At 50.9% G+C, this 24,618-nt stretch overlaps 1 protein-coding gene and 1 long non-coding RNA gene across 8 annotated transcripts in view; one reads left to right on the top strand and one right to left on the bottom strand.

Annotated features, from left to right (window-relative positions):
* Positions 1-24,618, bottom strand: part of Slco2b1 (solute carrier organic anion transporter family member 2B1) — a 55,766-nt gene that overhangs the window by 13,122 nt on the left and 18,026 nt on the right. For all 7 annotated transcript variants that reach the window (XM_046441979.1, XM_046441980.2, XM_046441981.2 and 4 more), the window contains 6 exons: positions 23,875-24,108; positions 23,520-23,618; positions 20,982-21,172; positions 8,851-8,953; positions 4,814-5,171; positions 1,468-1,633 (listed from right to left, as the gene is read on the bottom strand). In XM_046441979.1, coding sequence (XP_046297935.1) covers positions 1,468-1,633; positions 4,814-5,171; positions 8,851-8,953; positions 20,982-21,172; positions 23,520-23,618; positions 23,875-24,108 — 1,151 coding nt within the window. The remainder of the gene's footprint in view (positions 1-1,467; positions 1,634-4,813; positions 5,172-8,850; positions 8,954-20,981; positions 21,173-23,519; positions 23,619-23,874; positions 24,109-24,618) is intronic.
* LOC131424103 (uncharacterized) lies at positions 2,761-8,674 on the top strand. The gene is made up of 2 exons (XR_009226588.1): positions 2,761-2,958; positions 5,784-8,674. It is a non-coding gene; the product is annotated as an uncharacterized LOC131424103 (long non-coding RNA).

Genomic DNA, 24,618 nt, shown 5'->3' with positions numbered 1-24,618 from the left:
AGTTTTCAGAGAGGTCAAACCAGGTCAGGACAGTGAGAGCTAGGAGGCCCCAAAGACTGGGACAGCCGTTATTCCAAACACCAACAATTGACACAGCTGTGGCTACCCCTGGCTGGCTTCTGAAGGCCCACCAGCCACAGCCACCAGCCACAGCCACCAGCCACAGCCACCAGCCAGGTGTTTTCCTCTGCAGAAGCTGGGGCCCTTCATCTCCCTGGAGGAGACTTGGGTTTGGTGCTCATTCCCAGCACTAGAAGTTCTGCCCAACAGGTGGGGACTCTGGAGAGGGGAAGATGTTGTCATAACAACCAGGCTGATACCCCCCCCCGCCCCCACATGCTTGGATATAGCCAGGGCCTAAGGAAGGAGGGTATTAGCCCTATTTGTCATTTGGGGGAGCAGAGGAGAAAGGGGAGGGGCAGTAGTGGGTCTTGGGCAGAGGCCCAGGTCTGCACAGAATGCTGCGGCTGCTCACGCTGCCCCTGTCTCCCTGCTGGGAGCTCCCTGAAGGCCAGGCCCCTTGGCTGTAGGTCCTCAGTCCCCTACACAGGGCCAGACACAGAGGAAGGGCTCTGAGGAAGCTTCACTGAGTGACTGGCTGGGTGGCCTGTGCCAGCCTCCCCATTGCCTCTGTGCCTCCTGCCTCTGCTCCTTCCTCCATACCGAGGCCTCAGGTGTGGTTGAGCACAGATATGATGCTGCCACTCCCCTGCTTAAACCCCCCAGGGCTTCCCATGGCTCTGCCCGAAACATCCCCACTCTTGCACAGGCATCAACGGTCCTTCCTTTTCTGAGTCCACCCATCAATTTCTTCCAGATCTTTTTTGCGATCCTGGGATTGCACCTGCTAGACGAGCACTCTATACTGAGCTACGTCCTCCCACCCCGCTGCCCCGCCGCCCGCCTTTCTTCAATTTTGAGAAAGGAGCTCATTAAGATTCCTGGGTTGGCCTCAAACTTGCAATCCTCCTGCCTTGGCTTCCTGAGTAGCTGCGATGACAGGCATGTCCCACTGCACCAGCCCAAATCTTTACATATGCTGTTCCCTGACCTGGAAAGCCCTTCCCGCCCAAGTTCCAGTTTTCCCATGCATCCTTAAAGGTCTGGCACAAATGCAGGGCCCTTGGAGCCCTCTGGGACCCACTGGAGTGGGTGGTGTTTCCTTCCATCCTTGCAGGAACTGCAGGGACCATTCTGCCCATCAGCACCCCTGGAATTCCTGTGGGCTCTTTTCTTTTGCAACCTCCCCAAACAGAGAGCTGGGGGCCAGAACTGACCCACCTCCCGGGGCCAGGCCGTGCTGTAAGCTTATTGAGAGAATAATGTTCTACATCTGCCAACAGAAGGAGAAAGAGACAGAGGCAGAGCTCCAATAGAATGGGAGGGTTCAGAGGAGCAGGGACAGGTCTGCAGAGATGCAAAGGGTAGAGGCCCCGAGGGGCACAGTTGTGCCAGACGCTGCCTCACCTGGCTTTTGTCCAGGCCCTCCTGGGCCACTTGGCTTGTGCAGCCGGCGTGGCAGGGCGTGATGTACTCCACTCGGGTGCTGGGGTCGCAGACAGGGTTAAAGTCGTCCGACGGGCAGGAGCAGGGCTCCGCACAGCCTGGAAACAGCTCCAGCCCGGGCTGCGTGCTGATGGGGGAGAAGGACAGACGGCAAGGTTGGTCCAGCTCTCCTCCCTCGGGCCACGAGCTGGAGCCACCCTGGCAGCTCCCTGGGAGCTGTGGCTGGGGTTTCTTGCTGTTGGGTGACCCTGTAGAGGGGCCGTGGTGAGCTCCCGCAGCGAGGGCATGGGAGCGGGGAGAAGGGTAAAAGTTCTTGAGGTCTCCTGACAGGAGAAGGGGGGAGTCTGGGCTGGAAGCCGTGGAACCTCTTATCTGCCCTCAATCCTAAGGAAATATCTCTGCTCCTCAGGGGCCCTTCCCTAGGGAACGCAAGGGAGTTCCTTCTAGAACTTAGTGTTGGATCAAGGGGCCATTCTCGCTGGGAGGTGGGTAGCTTCTTATTCTCAGAAAATGACAGCTATACAGGGGGACTCATGGGAGATTTGACCAGCTGTGGGATCTCCAATGCTCCTGCCTCGCTCTGGGCCTCAGTTTTCCTGTCTGTCAGCGGGGCCAGGGCTCCTTCCTGCCTGTCACCCTCCCAGTCTCATGACCTCGCTGCTCACTCTATTGTCCTGATCACTGCGCCCAGCCCCACTGCCTCCCTCCTGAGGGCCTGCTACCAAATCTCAGGGATGTCCCTACTCCAGGGAGTCAGGACAAGGTTGGGGTATACAGGGGCAGGAGGTGAGAGAAAGGCTGAGTCCACGGGGGCAGATCACTCTGGGACAAGGACAGGGAGATGTCTCCCTGGGATGCAGGCTATGGTCTGGCTTCATGCTAGGAGGGAGCATAGCACACCTGGCAGGAGAAAGAAGCCCAGAGAGGCTGATGCTTTGTACAGGGTCACACAGGAGGCCAGCATCGGCCAGGCTGCAGAGGAGGGAAGCAAAGGGAAGGCTGGAGGTCCCCACCTTGGGTTTGGGGAGGGAGTGGGGCAGAGACCCAGGCTGATGGCAGGTCTGACAAGTTTAGCAAAATCTCAGTTCCATGAAGAAGAGGAACTGACAGGGCTGGGGAGGCCAGGAGAGGAACAATGACTGAGATGGGCCTCTGGAAACCTGGGGGGGGGGGCAGGGAGGTGCTATCAGGGCAGAGGTGAGCTTCTCCCTCCCTTAGGTGGGAGTCTCCCCTGAGCCCCGGGGGATGGGGGGCATCACCAGCACAGCCCTTTCCTTCTCCTCCCTGTCCCACAGGCCTGCTCCCATCCTGGCATGGCTCCTTTGGGAGGGGACACAGGTTGGTGCTATCCTGAGCCAAGCCAAGGACTCCTCAGGAGACTGTGCCTATGGGAATCTGCCTAGGGGGAGGCACTTCCCAGAGCCATCGGCCAGCAGCTGGAAGGCTGAGCAGGTGAGAGCTGGTGGGGGTGGGGGCTTCCTCAGTTCCACCTCTCTCCTTGGATCTCATTGCTTCTGTGGGGAGAGTGCTGGCCCAGGTTTTGCCTCCTCCCAGCTGGCTGGGTGATCTTGCTGCTCTGAGTCTCACTAAAATGGATAATATGGGGGCCCACTGCTGGGTTGAGTGAGAGACCCTTGACTCTTGGGAGCTGTTCCTGCCTCTTGTGAGTCATGTGCAATGGTGCACATCTATAATCCCAGCAGCTTGGGAGGCTGAGGCAGGAGGATTGCAAGTTTGAGGCCAGCCTCAGCAACTTAGCAACTTAGTGAGGTCCTGAACAACTTAGCAAAACCCTGTCTCAAATGGATGTGGCTCAGTGGTTAAGTGCCCCTGGGTTCAAGTCCCAGTACCCAAAACAAAAAAACATGAGAAGTTTGACTTGCTCAGTTGGTCCCTAAAAGCTTCTTCAATGACTTAGAACCCAAAACTTGGTGACTAAATTGCAAGAATGTTGATGAGAACTCTGGTGAGATCAGATGTCAAAGCCAAGGAGGGAGAGGAGAAGGAGGGAGAGAGGGCAGGAGGGAAGGGCTGACTTTCCCCAGTTACTTAAAAAAATTGTGATAAAAATATTCATTTAAATATTAAAACATTTACTTTTTGCTATAAAGGAAATCATTGAAAGGAACTGGGTCCCTCCTCCATCGAGGGGTTTCCCACAGGGTTTCCCTGGCTGCAGTGACCAGACTGGGCTCTGCACACTCAAGGCCCACGCCAGACAGCTGAGCTGCCTCACTGTTCTGTATGAGAAAAGAAAGGAGAGAAGGAAGGGGAGGGAGAGAAGCCCAAGGATGGGACCTGGGATCCCTTGGCCCTGAGCAAGGGCCCCTGTAGCTGCAACCAAGTGGAAGAAGCCCCAGGTGAGGAAGGCTGGCACCTGGGTGCAGGAAGGAGATGCCAAGCAGGAGGCGGGCAGGGGAGGTGGGGATTTCTTGCTGGGTGCTGGGCCAACCTAAGCCTGGAGCAGTTTCCAGGAAAAATGAGATCATTCTGGGACAGAGGCCGGAGTGGAACTTCCAACAACCTCTCCAAGAAGGCTCCCAAGGGGAGGCGGGTACATGTGATGTGGGAGGGGGAGGAAGTAGGAGGGAGTGGGGGTGTGGGAAGAAGTGGGAGGGGCATAGGCATCAAGGACCTTACTGTGGAGGAGGGGGCAGTGCTGCCCCACAGACTTGGACAAAGACTTCTGCAATGCTAGGATCATGGGACAACAGAATTGTAGTTCCCAGGATCTAAGAACCAAGAATCTCAGAGACTTCTAGCCTTTCCATGCATAAGTCCCTTTGACAGCATCCTTGGTAGGGGCCATTGACCCTCAACTTCTCTCCCATCTTAGCCCAAGGGCAGGGCCTTGCTCCCTCTGGGCAGGCTCTAACCTCTGGCTGGGAGCAAAAGCTTTCCTCTGGTTGAGCCAGGTCCTACCTCTTATGACATAGCCTTCATTCACTTATGCTGGCCCTGCAGGGCGCGGCCACTCTGGAGATGCCATTGCACCAGTGGTTTTGCCCCAACTCAGCCTGCAGCCCTCTCCAGGCCTGAGCTTCCCTGCCCTTGAAGTTCCATCTGGGCCCCTTTTAATGGTGCCTGCTGCCTTCCCTGGGGCCTTCCACAGAGAATGTCCTGTGCCTGAACCTTTAGCTGAGGGAGGGGCTGGAATGGAGGATTCTGGGGCAGAGGTGGAGAGACGGAGCTACAGGGAAGTGAGAGTAAGGTAAGGGATGCCCCACTGATCTGGCTTCTGCCAGGTCCACTGCCCTCCCCGTCCCAGCCTCCCCTTGCTGGCCCTCACCCCCCCCCACACACACACCTGGGCTGGTGGATGATGCCTGCAATCTGGTGGGTAGAACAGCCAATGAAGAAGAGGGGCAGGTTGAAGAGCAGGCAGAGCAGCGACCCCAGCAGGCAAAGGGCACCACAGCGCATGGGGCTCAGGTGGAGGCGCTTGACCAGGACGCCCCCCACCACAATGCCCACGATGGCTGAGGGGATGGTGAGGCCCCCAATGAGCAGGTTGGCATAGGAGGCTGTGATGGAAAACTGGCGCTCCAGGAACTTAGGCAGGAAGGTGGCCATGCCCGCCACCATGCACGACATGCACACCTGGGACAGGACCACCAGCAGGAAGATGGGGTGGCGCAGCGTCCGCAGCAGCACCCTGGGGAAGACTGTTGGGTAAGTGGGAAAGAGGTGGGCATGGGCAGGCCGGCTCTCCACACCCCGTGCCTGTCCATCCCCTCCTGTTCAGTTCAAGCCATTCTGTTCCTTTCCATTCCTTCCGCCCATCCCATTCCATTTAATTATTTTGCATTCATTTCTGATCTATTGCATTTGACTCCATTCCGTGTAATTCTATTCCAGTTTTGAAATTCTGTTTCATTCCTTCCATGCCATTGAGTTAGACTGCATATTATCCAACGTGTTCATTTCCATTAAATTCTATTTAGTTCTGTACAGTTCTGGTCCATGCCATCCCTTTAGATTCCATTTCATTATTAACTCCATCTGATTCCATTTCATTCTTTCAATTCTACTTAATCATCCCTTTTCCCCAGCTAGGCCCCTTCCATCCTGTCCTGCTATAGCTCTTTCCAAACTGACCCAGACCTAGTCCTCCCTCCTGGGTCCCCAACCCAAGCCTGCATCCCTAGTTTCTCCAGAACATTTTGCCTAACAGATTACACATTTTCTTCATTTAACTGTTTTATTGTCTTCCCAACCTGTTTTTTTTTAAGATCAGGTTTTTATTGTTGTTGTTGTTGTTTTGTTTTGTTTTCTAGACTGTTGTGTTAATCACTGAACCTCCAGAGCAGGGGCACAGGAGGCACTCAATACACAAATGAAGAATGAATGAAGAAATGAAGGAATGACGACAAATATGTGTTCAAATATCAAAATGTCTGGGGCTGAATCTAAGGCCTCTAGAGAAGGTGAAACCCTAGAAGGCCTAGTACTGGGAGGCTTCCTGGAGTTGGGACAAACCTAGAGGGGTCCTGGAGAGGCAGACTCTGAAGGAAAAAGAATTCTGTAGAAGCCCAGCATGGCCCAAGCTTGGAGTATGGAACAGAGGCGGCCGCTGGGGCACTGATGACTCTTCCACCCCCATCTCCTGTCCCTAAAACAGTGCTTTGCCTCATTGCAGGTCTGCTAACCTGCGTGGAACACGGGGATGGATAAGTCCCTTGCCCTCTGAGGTCCAGTGCCCTCATCAATAGGGGCAGCCCAGGGAACGTCCAAAGGCACTTTCTGTGTTCACATGTGCCACCCGCTCTCCACTCTCAGCAAAACAGGGAGAGCCGTGTTTCTACCTGCAGCAGGCAAGACTGAAGTTAGACAGGGGTGAGGGAGGAAGAGAAGCAGAGCATTTGCCAGGCTGCGGGGCCAAGCCAGCTGGTGCCCTAGTGCCTTGGGTAGGGAGAGGAGCTGTTTCCTTAGAAGCCAGGAAATAAAGAGAGATGGTCCAGGTGGGGTGGGAGGGGGCTGGGGCTATGGAATTCCCCCTCTGCGCAAAGCCCATCCAGCCAGTACTTGCAGTGCAGCAGCATGGCCTGGCCTTCACCCCAGGAGACTGCTGGGCCTCTCTCCCTCCCTCCTGTGAGCTGCCTGGCTAGGGCATCTGAGGTCCTGTATGTGCCAGGGGATTTTTGCTATGGCTTGACCCAAGTTATACAGACTCAAGTTATACCTTCACTGCAAGGTGGGGCCCAGCAAGGAGCAGGGACACGCCCAGGCCCAGGTTCAACCAAACCAAGGCCAGGAATTCCCCAGAGTCCCCTGACTCCTACTGCAGTGCCATTCTCCCTGGATCCCCTCCTCCCTCCCAGTCCACTCCTAGCCTCTCTGGCAGCCTGACTTCAGAGAGTTCCATCCACTGATGGTTTCTTGCACTAATCACTGCAGTGAACTATAGGCACATCCTCCATCTCAGAACCCACAGCCTTCTCCAGAACAGATGGAAAATTCCTGGAGGACAAGGCTGTGCCTTTCACTCAGCACTACCTGAAAGGGAATTCTAGGGCCTGCCTCCGGCTCAAAGGCAAGCCTTCCTGAAAAGACAGGGCTTCCCTCAGCTCAGCACATGGTCTCCACCATCAGACACACCAGGGCAGACAGTCACTCGGTGACAAAGCCAGGGGCCTCTCTCAACTCAGAGGCCTGTACCTGCCTCAAATAGGACAGGCCCACTCAGTTTAGGACCGATCCCATGGGCCAGGGGCTTTCTTTAACCCAAGGACAATGTCTCCCTCATTAGTCAGTCTCCCTCATTAGCCTCCCCCAGCTCAGGAACCTCGTATCCTCCATCAGACATCCCCCATGATTCCAGGTGGTCAAGGCCAGGCTGTGAGTCAGCCTGGCCCCTGTGGAGCTCAGTAGAAGCCCAGAAACCAGGCTGGCTAACTGGCCACAGGGCCCATGGTCAGCCCTGTCATGGTCTCCTGCAGGCTCATGTAGAAGCTTAAACTACCAGAGACAAGCTGGCCTAGAACCCCAACTCTAGGATTCAATTTCAGCAACTGGCTCCAACTTCCCTCTGGGCAGGAGCCAAAGCAGTGATTAATAAGCTCTTCCATGGTGCAGTGTGCTGAGGGCTTCCAGCAGCTGGGGATGACCTGAGGTTAAGGAGTCCAGGCCCCTGCCTCAAGGCTCAACCTTATGGAGTCCAGGCATCCCTTTCCCTGGGAGTGCTGGAGATCAGGGCTGGGGGATGGGGGGCTAGATTACTAATACCCCCAACGTCGAGTCTTAAGAAGCTCTTCCCAAGGATTGGGCCTAATTCTTCCCTGTTGAAAAGTCCCCAGTGAGGGATTATGAATGACACCATCCTGAACCACAGGCAGCTCCATTTACGGTCGTAATAAGAATTATAGGGTAGGAGTGGTGATGGGAAGAATTGTTCCTTTTGGAAGTATAGTTTTAAAAACAATGTATAGGGACTTTCCATTTATCATCCCATTTGATTAGGGCTATCATCCTCGAGAGTGGCAAAGATTACTGACCCAATCTTTCAGATGAGGAAACTCAGGGAAGGAAAGGAACTCTACCAGACTGTACACTGGCTAGTGTGGTGGGCCGGCCTCAAGTCCAGGTTGTCTGACTTGCCATCCAGGGCTCTCCCAGAGCCTGCCACACAGCAGGCACTCAATCAGTGTTCATGGGATTGGACTCTTTAGAAAGGACTGCCTGGTCTCTTGTGGACTCTGGTGACGGGATTGATCCAAGCTACATTATTCTTATCTCATTGAGTCTGAGTCTTACTGTATTGAGAAATTGCATGGAGGAAATTGAAGCCCAGAGAGAAGCAAGGACCCAGAATAAAAGCTCAGGACTCTAGATCTCAGCCCAGAGCCCCCTCATCTATGCCACAGCCTAGGACTTTAACAAGTATTTACTGAGGCCCTGTTTGCAGGCTCATTGGTGGGTGGGAGAGGAAGAGCTCAGGCCTTGACCTTCAGAGACTCCTCACTTAGGGGAAGGGCTGGATAAGTACATGGCACAGATCTGAGCTGATACAGAAGCTCTGAGGGTTCTGAGAGCCCAAAGGAGGGAGGGAAGCAGCCTTGCTTGCTAGAGAGCCAGGCATGCTGAAGCAAAGAGTGGCTCTTGAGCTTGACCTAGAGGGACAAGAAAGATTTTGACAGACAGCAATAAAAGCAGATGTTCTGGGCAGAGAGCAGAGACTCACAAGATGTTCCCAGCCAAGACTCAGAAGGAATGTGTGGTGCTCATGACAGGCCTGCAGGAATAGAAGGTGAATCGAGAAAGGCAGGTAGGGGTTGGGTCATGCATGGTCCTCTGGCCCTGCCTCCCCAGCACCTGGCCTGAACTTGATGAACTTGATGAACTCACCTTTGATGAACTTGATCACAGACAGGTTTGGTGCAATCTGGACTAGGTCATCCTGCTTCTTCAGGGACTCCCCAGGGTTCTGCTCAGAGGGAGAGTTCTCACCCTGGGGAAACATACAATCAAGGGTAGTCAGCTGGATGCCAGAGATCCTACCCAGAGATGGCTTTGGACTCAAGGAAGCTCTGTGGAAGGGTGGGGAGAGGGGAAGCTCTGTCACTTCATCAGACACAATGGAGGCCAACAGTGTTCCATTTGTTCTTGGCCCTATAGGTACTCAACAGAGGGTTTTAAAAGAGGGAATAATGGCAGGGTGGTTGGCACACATCTGTGATCCCTGTGGTTTGGGAGGCTGAGGCAGGAGCTTTGTAAGTTCAAAGCCAACCTCAGCAAATTAGTGAGGCTCTAAGCAATTTACAAAGACCTTGTTTCTAAAATAATAATAAAATATGAATACTAATAAAATATTAAAAAGGGCTGGGGGTATGGCTCAGTGGTTAAATGTCCTTGGATTCAAACCCTGATATGGATATAGATACATAGATTTAGATATATATAAAAGGAGAGAACAATGAAATTCCTATAGCTAAACTTTGTCATCCCCATCATTAGCATATTAATAGTCACCAACTCGACCATGAAAATTACCACCGTAACTATCATCATCAGTATTATTCCTGTTACCTTAAAAATCGTCCCAAATCATATCTCCAATATCCTGAATACATGACCAGTTGATTCGCAACGATACTATCATCACAACATGATTATTACTAGCATTGTCTCTGTCATAGTTCCCACCATCACCAGCACAACAATTGGGATTGTTATCACTGTCATCTGAACCAATATGATTATCAGAATCATCAAGAACATGATCACTGTCTTGAACACCATCATTATCTTTGCCAGGGTCTTCACCCAGTATCAGTGTCACCAACCTCATCTTCATCACCACCACCATATCACCACCAATGTCACCAGGAACACCGTCAACTCATGATCCTGTCATCATCACTACTCTCACCACCAATTATCTCCATTCCTCACATCATTATTAATGTCACTCCTACTGTTGCCATCAATGGTGTCACAGCTACCCCAACACCACCATCATCTGTGTTGCTGTCACCATTAAAATCTTTTCCACTCCCACCACCATCAGCTTCACCAACATGATGACAACCATATCTCTCTCTTCAGTTATTATGTCATTCATGACTGTCATCACCTGGACAGTCACCAGGAGCAAGTGCCTCCAGTGAGCTGGGCTACCATGAGGTGGGGATGGTGTGGGTCTACGGGCCCATCCTGTTCTTTAACGTCTTCTGGGGCAGAATGGGAGCTGGAGAGTTAGGACAAGAGAAAACAGCCCCCTTTCCTCCCTGGGAAGAGTCAAGCCACCCCTGGAGGATGTGCTCAGCTCTGGGCCAAGGCTGTGAGGATGCCCACGGACACCACGGAGAAGGAGCCTCAACCTGGACAAGGATGGCCTCCATGCAACTCCTGAAGGAGAGGTCCGGGGAAGAGAAGGCTTGTGTGGGTGGGCACAATCACCATTTTGGAAGGAAATAATAATAAACGGTGGTTAATGCCTATGACGTGCTTGCTCCATGCACCGACTACACAGTTTTAAGGACTCGCATAGAACTCACGGTGCCCTCCCCAACAGCTTTCGAAGTAGATGCAGTCCCTTTTATTCACATGACCAAACAGACACAGAGATGAAGTAACTTTCCTCAAGTCACACAACTAGAAAGTGGCCCACCTAATGTCAAACCTGGACAGACAGCTCCACTCCAGAGTCTGGGCTCTGAGCTGCTACAGCCTATAGGAGGGAGGCAGCCGAGGCCGCTGAGGCCTGGGTAATTCTCCTGCATCCCAACCCAAACACTGTGAGGCAGGTGCTATCTCTGTGCGCACTTTTTAGATGAGGAAACTAAGTCTTGGAGAAGTTGGTACTGATACAGGGTCATTCGAATGTCTAAGTGACCAAATGGGGTCTGATTTCATACATTCCGCTATGCAGCCTGAGCTCAGAATGAGAAGGAACCAGTTCTATGGAAGACTATGTAAGTCCACGGTAAAGAATAATTTGGAAGAGGCTGCCCTGGGAGCCAGTCAGCTCTCCATAACTAGGAGTGTGGTCCAGGAGGCTGGGTGCCATCAGGCGGGTGGGCTGGGCTCCTCAGGTTTTCCCTCTTGTCTCCCTGAGTTCCCTACAGACCTGGCCACCCTTTGTCAGGGTCTGACATCTTTCTTCTTCTCTGTATTTTTATGGACCTCATGAGGCAAATGCTGGATCTCCCCACATTTCAGAATCCCTGTAGGGGCGACCACGCATCATCCTCATCCTCATCTCGCCTTGCTCCCTGGGCTGGCTGCTAAAAGCCTGTCCTGTCCCTGCAGGGCGATTCATTCAAACCTTCATTCCTTGTGTCCCTCTCCCCTGGGGTTTCCCTGGCTCCTCCCTTCTTTCATTCCAGCAGGGAGCAGGCTTTGAGTTTCCTGGCCTCAGGGGACTTTTGTGGCAAGGCAGAGAGCACTAATGAGTTGCCAGGTTTTCCCTCCTAGCTTTTGTTTTCAAAGCTTGAGGCCATTGGGAGAATTCTGTGGGTTGAGGCAGGGGGTGTGAGGAGAGGGAGGCCTGGGAGAGTGAGCAGAAGGGAATGACATTCTCTGCAACAAAACTCTGGAAACCAGGCTGGGACAGACACTGAGCCCTCTGTGGGTTCTGTAAGAAGTGGGGAGCCACCCTCAGAGATGAGGCCCAGGGAGGCAGGTCACCTCTGAATACCAGGCTACAGGATGCCCTAGGGAAGTTGGGCCCCTGTGGTCCTAGCCACACAAGACTCCTCTGCTCCCATATGGGTCAAGATGGCAGGTGGGCATGGCTGTAGTGACATGGGTGGTGTGGGGCCCACCTGGAGCCTGGGCACTAAAAACCTCAGGAACTTTGCTTCAACTTGGTGGGAGATCCTTGAGAAGGGCTGAGGTTTAGTTTTTGGCGGATCTGGCAGTATAGGCCTTTAGAGTAGAAGTTATGTTGATTCTTAGAGAAAATAAATAATATCTGCTTATCACTATGCGCAGTAGCACCCTATAATCTGTGACTCGGGAGGCTGAGGCAGAAGAACAGCAAGTTTGAGGGCAGCCTGGGAAACTCAAAATAAAAAAGAAAAAGGGTTAGAGATGCAGCTCAGTGGTAGAGCACCCCTGGGTTCAATACCCAGTATAGAACCAAAAAAAAAAATATCTATTTTATATACACTTAGGTCTGGGTCAAACCTTGCTCTGTGTCTATCTTCCCTGCTGGACTCTGAGCACTGTAAAAGCAAAAATCATGTTTATCTTGTTCTCTGTTGAAACCCTGGTTCCTAGCACAGGGCCTGGGGCAAAACAGTTAGCATCAGACAAATTCCCATTAAAAGAAGGAGTATAAGAGACAGCTCCAGCCAGCATTGCCAGGTTCTTGGAAGAATAATGAGAACATCAAGAGGAGATGCACATGCTGGGAGGGAGCTCTAGCACTGTGATGTTCAGAGACCAGCAAAGGGTTCCCAGAGCACCCCAGGGGCTAGCAGAACTGAGATTCAGGCCACAGGGATGTGGACCAAGGGCTTCATGTGCATAAACCTGCTCCACCTTCTCTGAGACCTGCCGAAGGAGCTGGACACTTCTTCACATGTGACCAAACAAGCTCTGAGATTAGGTGACTTGTTCAACAACACACATTTTGAAAGCAGCAGAACTAAGACCTGAGCTCCAGCTTGTAGGTAGGAAACTCATGCTTTCTCCACTAAATCCTCTGAGTCAGTTAGCTGCCCTGGTCAGGACGGGCAGAGTCAGGAGACATCTTACTAGTATGATTTTTTTTTTTAGTTGTTAATGAACCTTTATTTTATTTATTTATATGCAATGCTAAGAATCAAACCCAGTGCCTCACACATGCTGGGCAAGTGCTCTACCACTGAGCCACATCCCCAGCCCCAGTAGTATAATTTGAAGGGGCCTGAAATCTCACCATTGAAATTTTCTTCGGGTGAGACACCTGGACCTATTCACTTATACCTTAGAGCCACATCTGGCTGCTAAGCACCTAAAATATGGAAAGTTCAAATTGAGATATGTCCTAATTGTAAAATACTCATTATATCTTGAGGACTTAGTGTCAACAATGGAAAAGACTTCATTATTTTTTTTATATTGGTTATATGCCCAAATTAGAATATTTTAGATATTATTCTATATACTATAGAATAATGTTATTAACATTAATTTCTTTCACTTTTGAGTGTGGCTGTTAGAAAATTTAGAATTAGGGGCTAGGGTTGTGGCTCAGTGGTGGAGCACTGGGTTTGATTCTCAACACCACATACAAATAAATAAAGGTCTGTAAACAACTAAAAAAAAAAAAAAGAAAATTTAGAATTATATAAGGTGGCTCCCGTGGTATTTCTTTTGGCCTTGTTCTTGCCATGGGAGAGTGGCCTGGGAAGGACACCACAGTGGAGCCAGGTGCTGCCCAAGGAAGGAAAGAGGAGAAGCTGGAGAGAGACCGAGAGCTTTCCAACATTCTTATCAGGGTGATTTAGGCTTATCTTTGAAAAACAAGCAGAATCTTGGTGAGTTCCTCATCTCCAGATAAATAATAAAAATATCAGTAGTGTCATCTGTTCCCACATGTACATCCTTATAAGGTCTACACAGTCACATCCACCATGTCATGAAATTCCCACTAGAGCCTATTTGATGTAGGCATCATTTGTTTACCCACTTTACAGAGGAGAAGTCTGAGGCCCCCAAAGAGAAATGTCACCACAAGTTATTGGTAGATCAGGCTCTCAAAGCCAGGCTTTCCCGTATCCCTGACTCTTGTTGTGAAAAAGAGCGTGGGGTGTGAAGACCAGAAGGGAGGGACTGATCTGGGGGGCCAGGGAAGGCAGAAGGAGTTGGTAGGAAGAAGTTGGGTTGGGGCTGGGTAGAAGGAAGGGAGAGGTGATTTGAAGCAGGGCTTAGTATAAACTAACGTATGGTAGTGAGAAGAAGCCTGTATGGGGGCAGGCAGTTGGAACACCAGCCTGATTACAGCAGGTGACTACCTGGGCAGCAACTTGGGGCTAGAGAGGGACTGGAGCCAGATCTACGAGGCTTGGGGCCAGACTAAAGGATTGAGCTTTATTCTGTGACTATCAGGAGCCCTAACTTACCCCTAGCTCCTGTCCTCTGTGTTCCCAGTAGGTTTCCGCCTCTTATCCCTCATTTGTTTTGAGGACAGATGACTAATAGTGGGTTCCAAAAACAGGAAACATTGTATTTCTGCTCAAGTGGAGCTTGGAGTGGGACCCATCTGGGCTGTGGTTTCCCCGGGTCAGCAGGCCTGGGCAGAGGGCTGTTGGAACTTCCCCTCTGAGGGCTCTGTGCTGACTGTGGCAAGATGTGGGCACAGCACACTATGTAGCTCAGCCCACGAAGGCTCTATTGGCTGTTGGGCCTCCAGGGATCCTAGAGCTAACCTGTGCACGGAACTGAGTTCCAGAAGGTCCTGTCCTGGGGTCCCCAATCCCATGGAGCCTGGGCTGTCTTTGGTGGGCAATATGGAATTCACTGACAGCTCTCAAATTCCATCTCATATCACCGTGAGAAGCAGCCATAGGAGCGGGGCATCTGTACAACTTCACAGCCCTCTATGGCGGGGAGAGGTCTTTAGCAGAGCACCCACGAGTGTGAGCTTCTATGAGGAATGAACTACGCTTCCAGCTTTTTTTCAATGAGATTCCTGTAACCAGTCACTCTTTTCCCTTTGGCTATTGGAAAACTCAGGACCAGCAGGGCCTGGTGATGCAGGCCTGTATTCCCAGCTACTCAAGGGGCTGAGTCAGGAGGATCACCAAGTTTGAAGTCAGCCTCGAAACTCAGCGAGATTCTTTCTCAAAATAAAATAAAAAGGGCTGGGGATGTAGCTCAGTGGTAGAGTGACCCTGGGCACAGCGGGCGAGGAGGGGGGTGTAGAAGCATCATGGCACCACCTGCTGCAGTTAGAATGGCTATTATAATAAAGACAAAAAGTAACAAGGGCTGTCTAGTAACCAGAGAAAAGGGAAACTTTCACACTGTTGGTAGGAATGTAAATCAGTATAGCCATTATGGAAAACAGTATGGAAGTTCCTCAAAAATTTAAAAAATAAAAAAAAAGGAACTACAGCATAAACAAGCAATTCTACTACTGGATGTATTTCCAAAGAAATGAATTAATATATCATCAAGGAGACATCTGGTTCTGCCATGCGAGAATACAGCAAGAAGGAACCAAAAGCCCTCACCAGAACATGACCATGCACCCTGGCTCAGACTTTCAGAACTAGCAACAAGAAATGTTTGTTGTTTTAGCCTGGGGTGGGGTGGGGTGGGGAGATGCATGACCATGCTTACTGCAGCATTTTTCACAGTAACCAAGATTTGGAATCAACCTAAGTTATGATAATGAATAAAGAAAATGTGGTCTCTAACAACAGAGTGCTGTTTTAAAAAAGAAGGAAGGCTGCTATTTGTGACAGGATGGATGAACCTGGAGTATATTATGTTAAGTGAAATAAGCCAGACCCAGGAAGACAGATACTGCCTGATCTCATTTATATGTGGAATCTGGGGAAGTGGAACTCAGAAGCAGAGAACGGTAGTGCCCAGGCCTGGAGGGGAGGGACAGGGAGATGTTAATCAAAGGACACAAAACTTTAGGTTGACAGGAGGAATAAGTGCAAGAGATCTATTGTATACCATGGTGACTACAGTTACTAATATGATATCGTATACTTGAAAATTGCTAAAAGAGCAGAGTAGATTTTAAGTGCTTTTACCATACACATCCAAAAGATAAGTATGTGAGGCAATGCATACATTAAATAGCTTCATTTAGTCCTTCCAAAATGCATGTATTTATCAAAACAACATTTTCTATGCCATAAATATGTACAATTTTTACTTGCCAATTAAAAAATTGAAGTAATTCAAAAAATTAAAAATAAATTAAAGCATTTAAAAATAATATTAGAAAAAGAGGGTGGTCTTTTTTTTTAAGAGTGGGCCTAACATGGGGTGCTCTATCACTAAGCTATACTCCCTACCCTTTTCACTTTTTTCTGTAGTGGAGATTGAACCCAGGGGTACTTTACCACTGAGCTACAACCCAAGACCTTTTCACCTTTTATTTATTTATTTACTTATTTTGTGATGTTGGGGATTGAACCCCAGGCCTTGTGCTTGTGAGGGAAGCACTCTACCAACTGAGCTATATCCCAAACCCCCCATCTTTCATTTTGAAATAGGGCCTCACTAATTTGCTTAGGACCTCACTAAGTTGTTGAGGCTGGCTTTGAATTTGCGATCCTTCTACCTCAGCCTCCTGAGCTGCTGGTATTACAGGCATGTGCCACTTGCTCAAGGTGCTTTTTACTTTTTGTTTTGAGACATATCTTGCTAAGTTGCCCAGGCTGACCTTGAACCCTGATCCTCCTGCCTCAGACTCCTGAGTAGCTGGGATTATAGGCATGTGCCTCCACACTGTACCCACCTGGCTACATTCCAGTTTTTCTGAGCCTGTATGTTGGACATTAAACCATTTGACCTTCACACTTTACCTCATTTAATTCTTACAAAAACCCCGAACTGAAGTTATATTCATTTTACAGATTTCAGAGTTGGTAAGTAGCAGAGCTGGGCTGATATGATGCAGGGCACCTAATCCTGCTGGGCTGCCTCCTGCTTGCAGCTGCAGGATGCCTCAGGTGCCAAGAAAACTCACATGGTACCTCTTGGGTCTGATCAGTTACCTGTTATCTCTCTTCTTTAACCTCAGTCTTCTTCTCTGTCAATGGGGGTATCACACTAGATCAAACGGTTTTTAGTAATAGAATGCTTTCCCTAATTAAAATCTCATTCTAAAGACTGGTGTAGTGGGCTGGAGGTGCAGCTGAGTGGTAAAGCTCTTGCCTAGCATGAGTGTGAAGCCCCAGCAGGAAAAAAACTGCTATAGTATGTGTGTGTGTGTGTGTGTGTGTGTGTAAGAGAGTAGAAGGCTCTTAGCTCTGCTTGGGGATATCCCTCTTCATTTTCTTTATGGTGAAGTTTTGAGTGGTTTGAAAACCACATAAGCAGACCCCCCCCCAAAAAAAAGGGCTCCATCCCTGGTGTATGAGGAAGCTGTATGGGGGGGCTAGGTGAAGGGGAGCCTCTTACCCCTTTGGGGCCAGAACCTGGCCTCATACAGACAGGTGCAGGGGCCACCAAACTGGATCGTCTCTCAAGTCTATTGACCTTAGAGAGCAGTGGGGTGAGGGTGGAGACACAATCTGGACTACCAGAGGTGGGAAGGACACAGAGGGCCCCAGGCTGGCCTGGGAGGGGACCTGCTCAGGGGACAGGAAGGCCTGCAAAGGCTGCAGTAGGTACATGAAAGTCCCAGAAGAATGTGGGCAGATCCTAATAGAAAAGCTCTAAGTCTTGTGTTTTAAGAACCTTCACCACCTCGGGCTCCTGTCCCCATTCCTGATCATTCTATTTCCAGTACAGAACCTCAGAATACTGAAACCCAAGTACCTGTGAATCTCCAACTATTAGAAACATAGAACTTCAAATCTGAATGGTTTTAGAATCCCAGATTCTCAGAGGTTTCCCAGAAATAACAGACACATAAACTCCTGGTAAAGATGACCCAAGAGAAAGTCATGGAATCCAGTGATGCTCACAGGCCAAGCAAGGCTGGGATCCTTCACAGAATGGGAGCAGCTGGCTGGCCCCCTCCTGGCCCCTGGCCCAGCTCCAGGGGCAGGTTCTCAGAGGAGGAGCACTGGCTGAATAGGGACACCACCACCCCAGGCACACGTGGGAACAGAAAACTTGGAGCCCCTAAGAGACCATCTTGTTCCACAGACTCTGCAGAGCCCTACCCCTAGGCAAAGAACCACTGTCATAGCCACAGCCACTGGAGAAACCTGAGCTGGCACTTCGGCATTCCTGATTTCTCTGCACCCATCCTTCCTTCACTACGACAGAGCTCCTCGAGGCAGGGAGTGTAGGAGTCACCCCTCAAATTCCCTATAAAAATGCTCAGAGGAGACAGTATTGAACCTGTCAGAGCCACCAGACCTTTAAAAATCTACTGCCCAGGATACAGATTGGGAGACTGAGGCCAGAGACCCTCTCTGGGTCACAGAATCCTTATATACCACCATCTCCTGGATACCTTTAAAAACTGCATTTACATCTAAGGACACAGGGGGCCCTAAACCTTAAGCTTAGGAAGGGATGTTGAAGGAATTTCCAAGTGAAATTTTTTCTCCCCTTGCCCATTCCTTCTCCCTACAGAAGATATATGTTCCTTTCTGGGGACCTGGATTTTATGGCAGCCAATTCTGCTCTTTGGGGCTATCCTCCCACTCCATGCACCTCCCCATCAGTGGCCCTAGTGGGTCAGGCCCCCAGCGCTACTGCAAACAGCCCGACCAGGCTGCAAACAGCCTCAAGGAGGCCAAGGAACGATTCCTCCCACATCAATATTTATTGCCTGAGAGCTGCTGGAAGCAGATCATCATGTTCTCGGCCTTCAGTTCTTTTTTAAGAACCTCTCACCCCCTACCCTCCCCATTCCCATCCCTGATGTGCTGACAGAATAAATGCAGACAGCCAGACAGGTTCACAGCCGGGGAGCTGGGGAGCCAGAGAGCCGGGGTTTCAAAGCATCATCACACGCAGCTCTCAAAACCCAACTCTGGGAATCGCAGCAGCTCCGACTCGGGACTGGCACATTCTCGGAATCTGAGGCACAGGGAGTGTTGCTCCAGGCACCTCACACACCAGTGTAGACTGGGAAGTGGCTTGTTGCTCAAGGTCGTACTGCTGACATGTGACCCAGCCTCACACAGGCAGCCCCCTTGCTTCTTCCACCTATCTACCCCATGGCCCACTGGTGTTCTCTTTCAAATTTAGGCTCCAACTCAAGAGTATCTGACACAAGCAACCCAGCCTCTTATCCTCCTCTGTGATCACGCTCACTTCTGGGAACTCCTCCCCAATTTCCATTTCCTCCAAACTTTGGCCCTGAGCTAGGCAGAACCGGGAAGGAGAATGTGAAGTCCCCAGTTGTCTTCTTCCCCTGAAATTGGTCCTTCCCCACACCTGCTTCTGTCTCTGAGACAGTGCACCCAGTCCACGCCTCACTCTCTGGGGCCTCCACAGCACAGCGGCACCCACATCTGGGCAGTCCCACTCCCAGGCAGCACGTGGATCCAGCCCCATCCCCTCACTACCAAAGCGCTGCTCCCTGCCTGCTCCACTGTGCAGCTGCTCACCCACCACCCGACCTCCACACACCCCTGGTCGTCCACAGCCCTCTATCTACCCAGCACCCGAGGTGGACCAGAGGACCCTCTGCTTATACTTCTTCCAGGCTACCTGCTGCCCCTGAAGCCACCAGTAAAAACTGTTCTGGCCCCTGCTGGCTGTTCCAGCCTGTTTTCTTGGGTCCGTGTCCACACCCTCTGTTCCAGCCTGGGTGGGATGGGAAGGTTCTGTGGGGCAGCTGGGCCAGGAGTCAGGCAGGCTTGGGTTCAAACCCCAGCCTCCCCAGGCAGAGACACTTCCGGCCTTCATCCTGGCCCAACCTTCCTTGCTCTAAGGAGGCCCATGCAGCAGCCGACTTGCCACGTGAACCAGAACTCTCCTTGCTGCAAAATATCCAACAGGATTTTTGAAATCGCCCTTCAAAATTAGAATTACTTAGCAACAAGTAGCTTACTTAATTTATGATTGTGATTTTTCAACAACTGCTTTCTATGCTTGGGAAAAGAGGAAATCTATTGCATAAATTTTCAGGATGTAACGACATGTAGTGTGATTGTTAAAGAAGAATTGGTAAAGTTGACATTAGTGACATAAAATTAAACTTTTAAAAAGCATTTCTTTTGCTGGGCATGGTGACACATTCCTGTAATCCCAGCAACTCAGGAGCCTAAGGCTGGAGGATTACAAGTTCAAGGTCACCTTAGACAACCTTAGTGAGACCCTGACTCAAAGTAATATAACAAGGGCGAAGGGTCTAGCTTAGTGGTCACATCCCCTTAGTTGATTTCCCAGTACTGAAAAAATAAATAAAACGAAAAGGGCTGGGGGTGTAGGTCAGTGGTAGAGAGCTGGCCTAGACGCTCAACGTCTTGGCACTGCAAAGAAACCCAGGATTGCAAAGAAAAGAAAAAAGCATTTCTTTCTCCTCCTCCTCCTTCTGTCATTTTCTTTTTCATTTGGAGTCAACTTATTGTCTTTTATACCTTGTGTTTTTTGTGAGTTACTAGAAAACGTGGAGTCCCCTGGCTCAGGATGGTCTCTCCCCTCCAAGGCTCGCAGTGTCCTGCCTCTCAGCCAGCTTTGTGACCTTAGGCAAATCCCTGCACCTAGTTAGGCCTCTGAGAAGCCCACCCGCTCTGAGAGCTCAGCAGGACATTTGGTGGCTGTCCCTGTGCATCCTGCCCACTGCTGGTCCTCACCCAGGAGTCTTCTCCTTGCCATATTATGCCCGCTTTAAGGGTAGAGACCGTGTACTGACCTCCAATGTCCAGTCTGGATCCTGGCCCAGAAGAGGCACTCAGTGCACATTTGTCCCCTTCACTATCCCCAAAGAGGTCAGGTTCACTTCTATAGCCAACCTCTCTGTCCTCCACCTAAATGGCTGCCCCTCTCATTTCTGGGCTTCCACCCATCCTTCACATCCAGCTCAGGTCCTTCCTCTTCCAGGAAATCCTCCCAGACCCATCCTCTGTGCCCGGCAGTCCTTAGCCTTCCTACAGAACATTCAGAATTTACAAAACTAAGTGAACAGCTCAGAAAGACGTGGACTCAGGCAGGCCTGGGCACTCCCTTGCCAACTTGGATCCTGGGTAAATCACTTCCAGTTCTGGGCCTAGAGCTCCTCAGCCATGGAAGGAGCTGATGGCACTGGCTGTGGGGCTGGGGAGGTGCCCCGACAGAAAGGATCTTGGTAAGCTTGACACACAGGGCCCCGGAGGGAGGACGTTCACTGCTATAGAGGAAGACACATAAGTGGAGGGTGGAGCCTAGGCTAGGACAGGGACACAGGGGCTTACCTTGCTGACAGGTGACGATGCATCTGCCAAGAACTTTCGCCGGCACCTAAGCTCATGCGTCTCCTTAGGCATCTCCCTGGGGAAGAAGAAGTAGGGGCTGGCAGCCAGTGCCACCATGCCAGCAGAGATGAGGAAGCCCAGCCACCAGGCACCCACCCATCGGGGGTCTTTTGAGGTCAGGTTGATACCACCTGTAAGAGAAGACCATGGAGACATTGGGGTCAGGTGGTCTGACACATCTAGGTCACCACCCTGGGTCTGGCTTTTGAGAAATAAGTCAGTGCCAGCTCAGAGTCAGGAGACCTGCCTCCTGGTCTTGATTCTGCCATTATGTCCTGTGTGACCTTGGGCAAGTCCTTGACCCTTTATGGGCCTTAGCTTCTTCACTTCTTCTGTGCAGTGGTCAAGATCATGGACTTTGGAAATGGATTACTGGGTCTGGATTCCATTACTACTTATGACCTTGGGCAAGTTATTTCACTTCTTTGAGCCTCAGTTTCTTCCTGTGGTGACATACAGATATTAGTAGTTTTAGGGGGAGTGCTGAGGATAATAGCTTTTTTGTTTCCTATCATAGGGTTGTTGGAGGATTATGGAAACTAATACATGTAAAACTAAAAGAAAAATTTAATTAAATTTTTTAAAAAATCTACCAAAAAATACATGTACTTAGAAAAGTAGATATATTATATAAATATTTGCTCCTCCTCTTCTTTTTCCTTCTCTTCCTATTACCATTACTTTTTTGATTATTAATATATTAAATAATGGTTGGGACTCAGGCCTACATGAAATTCCGGGGCTGCTGGTCAAAACTACTTGGCTTCCCAGAAGTCCTACTTGGAATGACCAAGAAGTGGGGTGGGGGGTGGAAGGTGACCGAGGAATGTGCACCTTTAACAAGTTCCCTGGATGGTTTTGATTCCCCACCAGGCTTAATTAGGATTGGATTATCCCTGATGTACCTGCTGGCTGCAGTGCACAAATCTGCCCTGGGACTTTTTAAACCCAGGCTGAGTTGGGGACCTCCCCCTTCAATATCCACAGCATCTGCAGATATTTATAAAACTGCAAATGCATGATAACAGCAACCACCAGTTGTGCAGCTGTTTCCCCAGGTGCTTCGCCTTCAGCGGCTCCTGGGCAGGGGCCAGGGCACCCAGTTGGCACCCAGCAGTCTGGGAGAGCTGTGGCTTTTGCATTCACAGGACTTGGTTTGTTCGTTGCTTGTTATCTGCCTTGCCTTGGTGCCAGGCTGTGGCGAGTTCACACGCACAGCTCCTCGACTCCCCCGCTCACAGCATCAGTCTGTGCCTGAAGCAGGCAAAATCCTCCCACCTTATGAAATCCCCCATAAAGAAAGAGGGACTTGGGAAGTGGCATGTCAGTCCACAGAAATGTGTCATCTGCCAGTGGAGCTGCCTCGTCTTCCAGGATGAATGCACACACTGTCAGAAAACACATCCTCTTCCTCCAGAGCAGAGGTGTATCTGGCAAACCTAGGTAACCCCTGACTCCCAGGGAGGAGAGGGGTTGCAACCAGAGCCCAGGTCTGGCTTTGGGGCTAGAAGAAAGGGAGGCAGGGCATGACTGATCCTAGTGACTGCTGTAGAGATCCCCAGACCCGTCCTTGCTGAGGCACCCATGGATAAGAGCTAGAGAAAATCCAGCCAGCCATGTGCATGTCACCCAGGGCTTCTAGGACCTGCTGGAAAATCTCCAGGGGAGGTAGAGAACTTCTGAGCAGCAGTAGGCAGAAGGCCAACCTGAAGCTCATAGCTGCTGGTGTGATAAGCAGGGACATGAGAAGCCACAGTGACATGCTCTAACAGGAATACCCTTCTATCCCCTCCCTGCCCCAGAGCTCCAGAGCTGTGGCAACCCCAACACCCGTCCCTCTTGCCACCTCAGACCAAGCTAGAGCCCCAATCCTTGGTGCACTCTGACCTCTAGCTGGATCAGAGACTACTGTTTCCCAAATGGTGCCCCCAGCAATTTCTCAGAGTCTGAGGTGATCAGAGCTAGAAGGTTCCCTAAGGCCCCCCCGGCATTGTCCCCCTCAAAGTGACACATGAGTCACTGAGCCCTGCTCATTCTTTCGTTGTCCTCTCTATTCTGCCTGAAACTTGTACCCCATTAAATATGGGAGCTCCCCACAGGCCAAGAGAGCCAGTTCTCCTCCTTGTCCACAGCAATAGCGGGCCAGGGTGGTGGCCTGGAGGTGGATGGGCAGGTGACAAGGTGAAGGCTTGTGACAGCGAGCACAGCTCTCATTAGATGGCACTTTACAGTTTCTCTTCACTACCTCACTGGATTCTGGTTGCAGCCTTGGGAGATAGGACAGAGACGACCTCAAGGATGAGGAGGCAGAAACTCAGAGGGGGTAACAGGTCAGTGGTGCAGCTGGGTTTGAACTTAGGTCCCCCATAAGGCAGTGCCCTTGTCACTCATTCTGAGGAGGGAGTACTGTCAACTATACAACCAGCAGTCAGTGAGCTAGCTAACATTTGGGGACAAATGTTCATGCCTGAGACTCACCTTCTGGCATCCGGTCAATGTCCACATAAAGGCGAAGCATGAGGCTGCCCAGCCCATAGGCCATGCCTGGCCCCATCATGGTCACTGCGAAGAGGATCCCTGCAACACAAAGCCTAGGTTAGGACCTTCTGGCCCTGGCTTTCCTCAGCAGGTCGGGGCCTGTCTAGTCCTCAGTGGGCAAGAAGTGCCCACTCCCACTCTCAGAGCTGGGGACTCTCCAGGGCTTCTCTGGACCTTTACTGGCCTGATGGGGTGGAGGTCAGGGACTCAACACCCAGCCCCCACCCCAGGCCTCTCTTTCTCCTACCTGATATTGGCCTGACCCTCAGAGCCCAAGGAGTTGGTGGGTCCTCACCAAGGTAGAGGGGTGAGTTGCTGTGGTGGGCAAAGTCATCGATGTAGGAGATGCCGAAGGGCTGAATGGGCACTCCACCCACGCCAAGCAGGGTCTGAGCTATGAACATGATCCCCACCACGCTGAGGTGCTGGGCCTCCGTGTAGCTGGAACAGCTGTCATTGGAGGGAGTGGGGGCCGGGGCTGAGGTCATGGGCAGGCATAGGGAAGCCTCAGAGTCCTGTGACATATCCTCTGAGAAAGAATAAAAATGGGATCACAGCTAAGACAAGAGCACTTACCAGACTTTCGCAAATCACTGTTGTAGGCACTTTATACCAATCATTTGATCCCCTGGCAAACCTAGGGTACAGGTGCGCTCAGTACCCCATTTCACACACGAGGAAACTGAAGCTCAGACAGCAATCAGCAAGGGTCAGAGGAAGGACAGGACCCCGGGTGCTCTGACTTCAGAGCCCCTGACCTCAAACTGCCCTGTGTCAACTTTGTAAGCAGAGGCATCCGGAAGAGCCATGCAATGGTGGGGTGAAGAGGTCAAAAGAGGTAGAGTTTTTAAGTCCAGAAGAACAAACAAACAGGATTTTCCAAAAAGAGAGGGAAGGGCAGTGTTCCAGGGACAGGTCACGGTACAGGCAAAACCCTGAGCCGTGTGAGGACTCCGTGTCAGTAGAATGAGAAGTTTGGAACAGTGGATCATGAAGTGTGAGGGGCCAGACCAGGGCTTCTGACAGGGCCAGGCAGGGA

The sequence above is a fragment of the Marmota monax genome, unplaced genomic scaffold, assembly GCF_021218885.2.
Source record: "Marmota monax isolate L192 unplaced genomic scaffold, Marmota_monax_Labrador192_F-V1.1 WCK01_AAM20220418_F8-fsc00068, whole genome shotgun sequence".
NCBI classification, from domain to species: Eukaryota; Metazoa; Chordata; class Mammalia; order Rodentia; family Sciuridae; genus Marmota; species Marmota monax.
This window is presented reverse-complemented; position numbering and strand designations above follow the sequence as displayed.